The following is a 12,321-nucleotide window of genomic DNA, read 5'->3' on the forward strand; positions in this document are numbered from 1 at the left end:
GAAATTTCGCACGAAATTCGTTTCGATTCGGATCGAATGTAACGCGGTAATAATCGATGATGATAAACGCGGAGATCTAAATCCTTTCTAAACGCGGAGAACGCGATACATCTTTCGTTACGATCGATGATACGCATCGCAATAAATCGCGAGAATTTCAGAGAATCGCTTCAACAAATTACTGGTCGCATTACGGTTGCGGTGGCCGTAATTGGTGTGGTGAAATACTGCCAATAGTCACCGATTTAACAAGTTTATTTGATAAATAACATTTTTCTCGACGATCCAATGATATTATCGTTCCGATCGATCGAACCAGGATTTCATTGTTTAAAAATTAACACATTTTCAAAAACAAAAATCAATAAAATTCTTATATGGAATTGAATTTGCAATATTTTTCTTTTTCTTTTTTTTTTTTATTATCCTCTTTGATGACCAAAAATATGTAAACATTTTTTTTTGTTCTCGAATCACGAAATTTTTGGTTTCGACCGATTAGAATGGACGGAGAACTTTGTTTTCACTGTTGTTTGCACGGTCGTAAAGGACGCATAGGCGAAACGAAAATTCAAAGGAACGGCAAGTAGGAAATGATCGAACCGCCTTGTCTTTGGAACTGCAGTTGACAGGTGGAGCCAAGGGAGCAACTGTTGGAGCGTTTTAACTTTGAACACGTACCGCGAGTATCTCTGGAGACGTACTACGTCATCGCTAAACGTTTGCCGCTTGTCATCCCAGTAATTGACTTTCTCTCCTGGCAACGGTGAAAGAAAACTGCCCTCGTCGCACGCTCGAATAGTTCCAGTTAATTAATCCTTTTATCTGTATTCGTAAGAGAATGGTGGATTAATACTTTTCAAATCCTATATATATTTTTCAATTTTAAAAAATCACTTAGAGACACTTTACCAACCGAGTGATATCCGAGTGTTACGCGAATTCTAGAACCAATTTGCATCGATATACATTTGTTGTATTCGCGCTTGAGACGAACTTTGGAAGATCGAAACGCTTCGGTGTGAAAGAATCGTTGTCACGTCGTTTTAACCATTTGAAATTCTGTAAAATGCACGGAGAAACGTATCGATAATAATCGTCTTCGGTGTTTATGTAGATCGTCAGAGTGGTCGCATTTATCATTCCGTAGGCAGCTTCGTTGTTGGTCGATTGAAAATTTCAAGGAGCGCCACGGTATGGCTCGAACACTCGAGACGAGGAGGACGATCATTTATCAACGACCATTCCGGTATTCAATTTAACCCTTATTAGACGAGCAATTTTGCGATCACGTTTATTAGCGAATTAATCAACAAACATTTGCCTGTGATAAAACGACGAACCTTCCTCTCGATTAATCGTGTTTAACGCGCAAGTGGATCGAGATTTATTTTAACGAATACTCGATTTTCTAGATACATAAATCGTAATAAATTGTATCAAACGGATCGACATGTATATGTATATATATCTAATGGTAAATATTGGAATGATCGTGAGTTTTCAAAGCGAATCATTCGCGTATAAAATTATTTTATCTTACGAGAATTCGTTCTTTATTTCAGATGGAGCGCCAGTTCCTACGGACACTGTTGTACACGAGGTAAGAAAATCTTAGGGGGGAAAAGACACGTGTGGATAGCAGTTTAACTCTAATCCTTTTTGATACAACGTGGAGAAAGTTGGTGATTTGATTTATATCGGGGAAACGCGATGCTCGATGATTATTTATCGTAGGTCGATTTTATTAAGTATCGTTATCTCTGTATATTTGTACAAGTTTGAGTAAAATAACTCTGGTGCTGGTATATTATGATCTACTTGTGTATCTCGTTGAAAGAATAACTTAATAAATGATATCGAAAGAGAGTTTATTTAATTAATTAATATCGTAACTTTGTTCTTAACGCGATTTGTAAATAATGCGTGTCAAACGCATTCCTCTGTTACGTTAAAAAATGCATCGCATTATCGATATTGCGCGATCAGAAGAAATAGCAAGATTTATGAGATTGTCATATTACGCGAGATGTATTTTTCAATTCAAATTACCGGTGTGGATACAAGTGGTACAAGAACTATGTAGATCAATCGCGAATGAATCGACCGAGAAGACATGAGGAACGCTCCTTCCACCTTCTTTTCTTTCATACGTTGCTGTATTTAAAGTAACTCCAAGTTACGAAAGAAGATAATGACATCGATTAAAAACGCGCTCATTAGCTCTTTATGTAACCGCGTTTAGATTATCGTCTCGCAATGCTCTCGTGTCGAACAAAGTAAAGTAAAAGTAAAACTGATGCTAAAACTTTAAAAAAAAAAAAAAAAAAACTCGACACGTTGACGCGTGTTTTTAGAGGGAAAAAACGATGATGCCGGGTGTATAAATATTTCGAAGCCAATCGAATATCGAGCGAAACATTAGACTCGTTTTAGACCAACGTTGCGAAACCGATAGAAACGCAACGAGTTTGATTATAAAAATATTTTAAAAAGTATGATATGTAAATTTTATTTCAAAAGATGGTTTAAATGCTGTTGCAAGAAATGATGGAGTATCGGTGACACGGCTCGTTATCTGTATTGCGTAATGATTTCTAGAACGTAATCGTAATACGCTTTCAAAGAGTATCGCGTAAATATTCGTTTTTCGATCGGAAAAGTTTTTTCCCTCGAATTTTCGAGGATTGGAGGAAAAACGAAAAGAAAGAAATACCTTCGCGCCTAGGTATTTAGATCAAAAAGCGAAAGATGGAATTTTAATGGAATCACAGTGGTGTGCGTAACGTAAGAAATAAGGCGAAACGTCAGTCAGATTTCTAGAAACGAAAAGATCTCGATCAATCATTATTGCAACGTGCCGATCATTTTGTTTCGGAACGGGGACCAAAACGTGGCTAGATCCCACGATCGGTCGTCGAAACGTGTACAGATTTCTGTGATACTTTCGCGTCTGTACACCTGTAATAAAGCTTGCAACGATTATATCTGTTGGCACGGCGGATCATCTATCCTATAGCCTGCAGACCTGGCAGACTGATTGCCCTTAATACACATATAATTTATACCGAGGAGAGGGATGATAGGACGTTGCATCTAATTGGATTCTGCTCACGTATATATATATATATATATATACGTACACGCATATAAATATTGACTTAATATAATAATCATCGGTGCGTTGTGTTGCCATTACCGAACGAGCCACAAGATTAATTCGCGTTCCGTAATCGGCGTGTTAATAACACTTCCTTTTCTTTCTTTTGCGGTCAGCCGATCCAACGATCCATCTTCTCGTGTCCTCGGATCCGTGCGCTCGGAATACCCACAGATTTGTCACGATTTTCATCTTTTTCAACCAAACAACCCTTTCACTTCTCTCTTATTTCGTTCCCTTTTCCTCGCCACGGTTAATTACGGATAAAAACAAGACACGATAGCAAAATTTCTCGCCATGTCTTTTCAAAAGAGGATCTAAATGAAAATTATCTCCTAAAGATACGCGATTCCTTGACTGAAATATTTCACAAAAATGATGCACACGTGTTCTTTTTATTTTAACGCAAAATTTGATGTTGTTATTCACAAAATTGAATTAAAAGCGTGTTAAAAATTAGAGAAACTTTGAATGATTATAATTTCGATGCCTTTCGAAACGGTTTTCGAATTATTCCGATACCACCACGAAACATCAAATGGAAAGGATAATTTTTACTATCCTTATTCATGTCTTGGATCTCTCGCTTACGCGCCCTCGTTTCACCGATCTATCCCAAGTTTCAGACGAGTTGGCAGACGCGATTCCTGGAAGCAGGCATTTCTAGGAAAAGATATAAGTCATCGAGTCCATTCATAATCTCCTCGTATTATATTAAGCGAATACTTTTCGATTCCTTGCATCTCGGCGATCGATCCAGAAATAAAATATGACTTCAACGGGATATTCTCTCTCTCTCTCTTTTTTACACGAAAACTTTGTAATTTTTGAATCAATTAATTTTATTCGTTTGTCGAATATCTGAACGTTTCGTATCGTTATATATATCGAATTTGGAATTTTTAGTAAGAAACACATCGTTTGTATAAATTTCTATTCGCTTCTTACTTGTGCTCATGACAAATTTCTACGATAATAGAATGCAAAAACTGCGGTTCATTAGCAAGAGGAAAAGAGGAAAAAAAAAAAAAAAATACCATCGCGCGTTAATTAAAATGACAAGGGAATTACACGGGAATAATTCACCGCGACGTTTTCTTCTGAGATCGTAATCACGGTCAGATCTTATTTGCGCGGAATCGTGATCACCTCTTGTTACGGCGACATAACGGCTCATCTATCACTTTCATTTACGAGGGCAAAAGGCGTTCGTCGTCTACGATTCGCACTGCGTGACGCAATACCCGTTTATAGGTCAGTCAGTGAAAAAGGCGCATACGTTAACCCGACGTCGGTTTGCCGGAAAATCTTTCGCGCCTCATTGATTTATAACTTCGCTACATCCGTAAACCGTCTGAAATTTTGTAACATAAACGTTATTTATGTTCTCGCGCGGGTAACAGCGTACACACGCGAAGAAAATATTTGTCGTTCCAGCATGAAAATATAAATTTACTAGTCTCTCTCTCGTATGTACACTTATCTTTGCACAACGATCCATCATCTTACCCAATACTTTTTACATTCGGATGTATAAAGTTAGTTGATCATATGAATTTGTCGTTTCGCTTCGCGACGTTCCTCATCGAATCCGCCACATTGTGCACTACCATGCGATTGACAAGAAGGGGAGAGGAAAGAAATTTTTAATTTGCATAAGACGCGTGGAAAATCTTATTACCGTTTAAATTGGTCCCCGTTGCGTATACATAATGTATGTACATAACGCCGGATTACCATACAATCGTAAAACGCGCGTACTCTCGGTAAATAATCGATGATCGAAGCTCTCGTATCGATTGCTCTCGGGGAAATGATGATGTTAGAGGGGAAAAATTCGAGGAATACGAAGCAGATACGGTTATACACGCGGCCAACTTGACCTGACATATCGGTAACAATGGTTAGGCGTGTCGCGGCCGTGTTGCAACCGATCTCAATCGTCGTATATCGGACGCGTGAGCATTGCTCGCGTCCGCACGTGCACGCCGGATAACAGTGTATAAACGTGTATCGCGCGTAATGTCGAACGGCGATGGATACAGGCGCAGCGATATCCACGTCACATCTACGATACCTGTTTTGCAGCCGGTCGTCGCCACGAAGATGCGTTAAATGTCAAGGCGAGGACACGGTGGGCTTTTGTCCTGTCGCAGGAGGATAGATCCTTTTATGCGATCGGTCAATGAGCTCCGCGAAAGGAACACGCGGATCATCTTTCATTCGGAGCTCGAAACGCGTTGCGTCGATCCGTTCGAGAGGAAAATTCGAGAGAGAGAGAGATCTTGGATATCTTGGAGATATTGGAATTGTTAGACTCTTGGTGGATAAATTTACGAGCATCTCTTCCTGCAAAATATCTTTTTGCAACATTGATCGATCTTAAATTTACGAATATGATAATTTTAGAGTTTGTAATGATGAATATTCATTTATTCCTAATATTTAATTTTTTACGGGTCATTGAGTTCGTGAATATTTATCCAGATATTAAAGGAAAGTGATACGATTTAAATATACAAGTAAGAGTTAATTTATTCAAAGTTAACATTCTTTCCTAAATAAAAGACGTTTTATTAAAAAGGAGCAAGTTGGTCGGTGTTTAATCCTTTGTTTAATAAATATGTACGTACGCTTTTATTGACATTATCCTTTCACTCAAGTGCGCAATAAATTTAATCAATTCATAGACATCATTAGAAAACGAGTTTTTATTTAAGTAGGTATATTTTAACGACACATTTGACATAAAGATATATGTATTTTACGAAATATATTTATAATATTATTAAATATTACATTCTAATAAATGTTAATATAACTTTGGAAAAATTTCTCTCTCTGTGTGTCTTCCAGGACTCCGTGGCGTCCGCCTCCGAAATAGGGGAGGAGTACGAGGACGGTGACGATTCGGACATGTACATGGAGGAAGCGGGAGGGACTAGTAGCGAAACCGATCGGATCGATAAAGGGAGGGAGAGGGAGGAGGAGGAGGAGGAGGAGGAGGAGCGAGGTGGGAGCGAAAGTTACGCGAATACGACCGAGCGTGGCCGTCCGTCGAACGCGCGCGAAGAAGTCGTCGAAGATGGAAAAACCGAGGCGTCGTCCGCCACGTCCGCCAAGTGGACGGATCAGGAAGCGGAGAACACGAAGGAGACCACCGATTCGGAGGAGAGGAGTTTGGAAACCGAGAGTCAGAACTTCTTCCCCTCGTTCGCCGACTTGTTCGCCAATCAGAGGAGTTCGTTCGCCGAGCAGCAAAGGTACAGGGCTCAGAACAGATTCCTCGGATACTTGCAACGGGATCGGAACGGTTATCAAACGTCGGCGGTAACCGTCGGCGGGAAAGACGTGCACCATCCCCTTCTGGGATCGGGCAACTTCGGCGTGATTCGAGGCGGCACCTATTACCCCGAGGAGAAGGAGAACGACGAGTACTCGGTGGACGATACCCTGTACAATCCTTACTATCACGGGGGGAATCGTGGCCGCGCTAATTATTACAGGAATCCTAAACCGCAACCGGTTCGCGGCGGCGATTTCTTCGCGAATTTCCGAGACTTCGCCGACATCACCGCTCCCCCGAAGTCCAGCTTCTCCCACTTGTCCGTCGTTTACGCGAATAAAAACGCGACGGGGACGCGCCTCGGCCAGGAGCCCAGAAATATCATCGAAACTCTGAGGATGCTGGAGGAGGAAGGGCAAACGAGCTCCGAGGTGGCGGTCGGCACGGAATTACCGAGGAAGAAACAGAGCAAGGGGAAGAGGAAGTTGATGAAAATGAAGCAGTACGAGGAGGACAAGGCGAGGAGATCCTCCTCCCGCATCACCGTCGAGCCTTTGTTGGCGCTTAGTTGAACGTTTTCGGAATTGAAATTGTAAGGTAGTGCGGACGCGAACCACGGGATACCTTCCTTCCCCCCTCCCCTCTTAAAAAAAGAAAAAAGAAATCTGGCCACGAGATTAGAATCAAAGCGTGAACGAAAAATATCGTCATTTGTCCTGTTTATCGGAGAAGGATTTCGTGCGGAAGAAACGATCGATCAAAGGGACAAATCGCGTGAATTTTTTTTTTTTCTCCCTCCCCAATAATTTTCCCCCGATAATTCGATGCGTCGAGACTGGATTTTGTATTTAACAAGAAGAACGTTCGTGTAATTAGAAATTTTATATCAACGCGTTCCGTTTTTCGTACTTGTAAATTATTGGAATCAACGTAACCGCCTTGACGTGCTTTCCAATTTTCGTGGCAATTGTACAGATTGCGTGTAAACCGTAGTATTTTTCCCCAATTATTTAAATCGTTCGCTACGAAGGAGATACGAACTGTGTGTGTATATCGTTTCGCTTTCGTAATTCCACGTTTCTTTCTCAGACGTTCCTCGGAAAGAAAACTAAAAGCGTCAAAATATAGGTTGCCATCGAACCGCTGAACATAATAATCGTGGACAGTCGGTGCTCGACTGAAATTACTTTGAAAATTTCGAATCGAAGTATCTGCTCTGTTCGATCGGACGAGATATCTGAATTGGAAGAAGAACTATCGGAAATGATCTATCGACTCCAATTAACCTCGTGTCCGTATGTAAGGATATATAAAAGTATATCTGTGAAATAGCGTTTTTATCGCGTCGATCGATTAATTTCGCAATTTTTGCGCGCCACCTTAATCATTCGAAGTTATCGAACGAGAGAGAAGATCGCGCGAAACTCGTTTTATTCACGGACACGGTTTTAAATTGATCGAATGCATTTGCGCGTGCACCTTCGTTATGCTCGAGTAAACTTCAGCCCGGTAACGAGTGTGACCGTGTACGCGCGCATTAACGGGTTAATCTCTCCGTTCACGGGCTTGCGCGCACGCGCTTGACACGCGTATTCGTAAAAGCGGTGTGAAAGCGCCACGAGTGTTCCAAAAAAAAAAAAAAAGAAAAAAGAACAGAAAATTCGCGGAAACGGAAATCGGAAGGAGAAATATTTGCGTTTGTCACGGCCTTTTGTAAATAAATTTCTACTGCTCTGCCTCGCGTTTTCTTTAGTGTTTTAGCTAAAGCGGAACCGGACATTAACATTTGCGTCTTCGTTCGATGAACATGCGCGTGTATTATTCGTTCGCGGACCGTGTGTATTTCTTCGTTTAACTATGATTGTAGTTGTAAACTACGCTCACGTATCTATAATCGTAGATAAGTATACATATATATATATCTCATATTTGTTTCTTTTTCTACGTTGCAGACTGTCTCGCTGCATTTATATAAATTCACAAAGACTGTTTCATCTATTAATTATTATTATTATTATTATTATTATTATCGGCTTCGAGAAGTAGAATTTGTTCATCTCTTGTCGTTGATCAAATTAAACTTAATATCTTCTATCACAAAAGTATCGAATTTTTGTTCAGATTCACACGTGTGCGATTGATTTTTTTCTTCTCACATCACGATCCCTTCATACTTTTCTCTTTTTCATGCGTGTTTTATTTCCAAATCGTTGTCGACGATTTGTCGTTTGTTTTTTTTCTCTCAAAAATTTCCGACACGAATCATGGCATGTAAAGATTCACCATTATTCCACTTCGCGCTAGAATACTCTATATAAAGACGAAAAGTCCACCAGTGAATCTTTCGCTGTAGATTTCGACGTATTGTTATATAAAGATTTTGTTGTTACGTTTACTTTTAAGTACAATAGTGTATAGGTATGATAATAAATAAATGCTCGATCACTGTGTCTCTCGTATCTCGTATATAATCTCGCACACTGTATACAGCAAGGGACACGTGATGAAATATCGAAATAATAAAGTATATTTTTCATAATTTATGCGAATGTGTGAAAACCTGTTATGATCATTTCCTGCGATTTAATACGAAAAAAAAAAAAAAAAAGAATTTTTTTTTTCCCTCTCAAGGTAAGTAAACTTTACCATTTATAATCGTAATAAAATTTATTTATCGTAAAAATGGTTAAAAAAACATAATTCGAATACTAATAGATGCACGTGACATCACTATTTTTCTTTTCTCTTCTTCTTTTTTTTTTTCCTCTCTTTTTTTAGTTAATAAATATTTACACGCGAACAATACAACATTTAAAAAAAAAGCTATAAAATAAAGTTTAACATTAATCGAAATATTTATAATTCATTATAAATAAATAAATAAATATTTATACACACACACACACATATATATATATATATATATATATATATAAATATATATATATATATATATAAAAATAAACGCGAAATAAAACACGCGAAGGAAACGATATTGTCAATTCATATGTTTCTTCATCGTGCCGATTAGTTTTCCGATTCCTGTATAAATTTCTGCGAACGTGGCAGGTTTATACATCCAAGCTGGTGTGCTAAAAACGTTGTATTTTTTACACTTCGTCATTCCCTTTACGCTCTTCTGCTCGATCTTGGCTCCCATGTCTTTAGCTTTTTTAATAGCATCGGCAAACGGCCATTCTTCCGCCGGTGCTAATAATACGATTGTTAACGCGAATAATAATACATATTTAATCCTTTTACATCTTGCAACAGATATCGAGATATTATTTGTTTAAAAATTTAAATTTATAACTTGTATAATCGGATAATTCACGATAGAAAGAAATTTTCATTGGCCACACTTACATTCTTTCCCAAGCGTAATTTTAACACCCTTGAGCACTCTCGCTACGAGAACACTAGAGATGCAGATCGATGCAATTGGTTTGCCCTCGTAATAGAAATCCTCGATAATTTGTTCCAAATCGGGATGTATAGTGCAATCGGCACCTTTCTCTGCGAAATTGCTCCTGCGAAGGAATACGATAGAATAAAAACGAATACAATTATCGAGAGAGATTGGTTTTGTAAAACGAACGAGTAAGTTAAAACCTTGAACTTTATTCTTAAATTCTATTTTTTTTTTCGCATCGAACGTAAAATTTCCCACGAAATTATTCGTTTCGTTCAATCGTTCCTTTAAATCGCTGTCGACGCAACAAATTACTAACAATGTCTTCGCAGCACCAAATCCTCCGGGGATAACGAGTGCCTCGTGTTTACAAGCTTGGCATTGGCATAACGGTTTTATATCCGATCTAGCGATCCTGGCAGCCTCGACTAGAGCGTTTCTCGATGGACTATCTGGATCCGGTTTTTTGATAAAATGATCGACAGTTTCACATATGTTTACGTCTGGCGCGTAAAAATGTGGCTTCATATCTTTCAGGCAGATATGTATCATTGCCGACATGGCTTCCGAAATTTCAGTACCATCTAGATAACCGCAGCCGCACAAAATCTACGACGAGAAAACATTTCAAAAAAGAAATAGACGAAATCGTTTATTTAAAAAAAAAAAAAAAGATAAATTCAGCGTTATAATTTTTATTTGGCTCTATTTGGCAAAATTAATCGGAAAATGAAATATTCGATCGTTCTATCTTCAATTGTATACGTACGAGTATTTAATAGTAGTGATAATAATAATTTATCAAATAGGATATATCGTGCGTACGAATACTCACAACAGCAACGGGCATTGCGCTCCTTTGGCACGTCTTTCTCTGTTGTTTATTAAATTTTCTGTTAATAATTTGTGACGTGTGAAAACTAGACGATAAAATAGATCTTCCAAGCATGAAAGATTCATTTTTTAACGTTAACACGAATCGTAAACGTCGTAACATAATATATATAAAAGATATGTGATAAAAAATAAAACAACGTTTTATTTTTCATTAAAATTTATCAAATTAAATACGTTTATTTAACCGATAATTTTCTTCATTTTATCAATTTGCGACATTCGCCTGTTTTTCATTTAAAATGTAGAAAAAAAATGTGGAAAAACGTGGAAAGGGGAGGAAGAAAGTTATTTCTCGATAGTGGTGATATCGGTGTTCGTAAATTTGAACCTCGATTTCGGGATGTTCACCATAGAGGGCAGGATTTGCCGGAATTACAACAAGAGTCCTCGATGCGATTGGCGCAAACTATTTTCCCGAGTTACACGCGGCTCGATCGATAAGTTCGCTTCTCTGAGCCGCGACTCTGTGGTTCGAAGCTGTGCTTACGTTCGAAGCGAAAGTCGGAGAAAGGCGAAAGAGAATGGGATGGGATAATAGCGAGGAGGTGAAGGGAGAAGGATAGGGAGGAAAATTCAAAGCCTTCTCCTCCGTTTAAATAAACATCGGCAAGGTAGGCTGAACTTATTTTATGGCCCGTATAACCTTTATTGTGCTCTAGAAGCAATTTTCGCTCAGACTATGAATACGAAACGCATTATGGGAAGCGGGGAAGAGATTTAGCAACAACGGTATGAGAAATAGGGCGCGTAATAATAAATCCTTTCCGGTTGCTTGGAGTACTACACAACTATCTATGAAAAAAAGAAAATCCCGTAGAATTATTACAGGGAAAAAAAATTTGAACTCGATTGGCGCGAACGATCTCGAAGAAACGATTAAACGCCCGTTAAAAGGGGATCTCACTCGTTTAATTTGCCACTGTAATGGCAACGTCCCCTACGATCCGCTATAAAGCTCTCCGTGAGAATCGCAAATCGCGCAATCTCAACCGATTCTAATTATCGAGCAGTAAGTACAGGGCACCCTCGAGTGCCGTTCCGTTGCTTCCCTTTTCTACGCGAACAGAGCGGCAAGGTTAACGCATAATCTTATGTAAATCCCGCGTTTTCCCTTATGCTTATACGCCCTCTCCTCTCCATAGGAAAAGCAAGTTACGCGGGTCGGTTCTCGGGTTACACGTGGAAAGGAGGGATGCTTAGGCGTTCGGTTCGCCGGCGCGTTCGTTGGACGTAGGGGTAGGGCTTATATGAATGTTAAAATAAGTTTGAAATTGTCGCGGACAAGTTCGGCCCCGTGGGAGGCAGCCGTCGAGTAATTCCACTATGCCGCCGGTTTTCGGCCCTTCGCCGAGTTTGCGATCACTCGTGAATTTCTACCAACTTTACGCTTCTACGCGTCGACTTTCCTTTCCTTCCCTCTTATCGTCCTCTCGTTAATCGCGCTCATCTCCCACAATTTCGATACGAACGATTTAAAAATACAGTTTCAATGGATTCTCGCAACAAACATTTCGAGGGACGAGTTTTTAATATTTCAAACTCGAGTCGGAAACTGTTTCGTCCGCG

The 12,321-nt window shown here is 39.3% G+C and overlaps 2 protein-coding genes across 3 annotated transcripts in view; one reads left to right on the forward strand and one right to left on the reverse strand.

Annotated features, from left to right (window-relative positions):
- The window catches only part of LOC100577847, a 48,342-nt gene extending 39,353 nt beyond the window's left edge, over nt 1-8,989 (forward strand). Inside the window, exons 2-3 of one of the 2 annotated variants that reach the window (XM_003251744.3) lie at nt 1,566-1,603; nt 6,017-8,985. In XM_003251744.3, the coding sequence (XP_003251792.1) occupies nt 1,566-1,603; nt 6,017-7,018 (1,040 nt within the window). In that variant the 3' untranslated portion in view covers nt 7,019-8,985. Of the gene's footprint in view, nt 1-1,565; nt 1,604-6,016 lie in introns of both variants that reach the window. The other variant, XM_016911521.2, reaches the window with a different exon arrangement.
- A 431-nt stretch (nt 8,990-9,420) lies between these two features.
- LOC102655882 (ES1 protein homolog, mitochondrial) lies at nt 9,421-10,855 on the reverse strand. Its single transcript, XM_026446330.1, has 4 exons — nt 10,694-10,855; nt 10,178-10,467; nt 9,813-9,976; nt 9,421-9,656 (listed from the first exon to the last, which is right to left on the reverse strand). Exons 1-4 carry the CDS (start codon nt 10,853-10,855, stop codon nt 9,445-9,447), a joined length of 828 nt encoding a protein of 275 aa, XP_026302115.1. The 3' UTR covers nt 9,421-9,444.
- Between the last annotated feature and the right edge of the window lie 1,466 nt (nt 10,856-12,321).

Source organism: Apis mellifera, linkage group LG1 (assembly GCF_003254395.2).
Source record: "Apis mellifera strain DH4 linkage group LG1, Amel_HAv3.1, whole genome shotgun sequence".
NCBI classification, from domain to species: Eukaryota; Metazoa; Arthropoda; class Insecta; order Hymenoptera; family Apidae; genus Apis; species Apis mellifera.

Coding starts and splice junctions, on each gene's coding strand:
- LOC102655882 (XM_026446330.1), bottom strand. CDS start 10,855: ATGTTACGACGTTTACGATTCGTGTTAACGTTAAAAAATGAATCTTTC. Junction 10,468..10,693: donor GCGCAATGCCCGTTGCTGTT/GTGAGTATTCGT, acceptor TTCTCGTCGTAG/ATTTTGTGCGGCTGCGGTTA. Junction 9,977..10,177: donor TTTGGTGCTGCGAAGACATT/GTTAGTAATTTG, acceptor ATTCCTTCGCAG/GAGCAATTTCGCAGAGAAAG.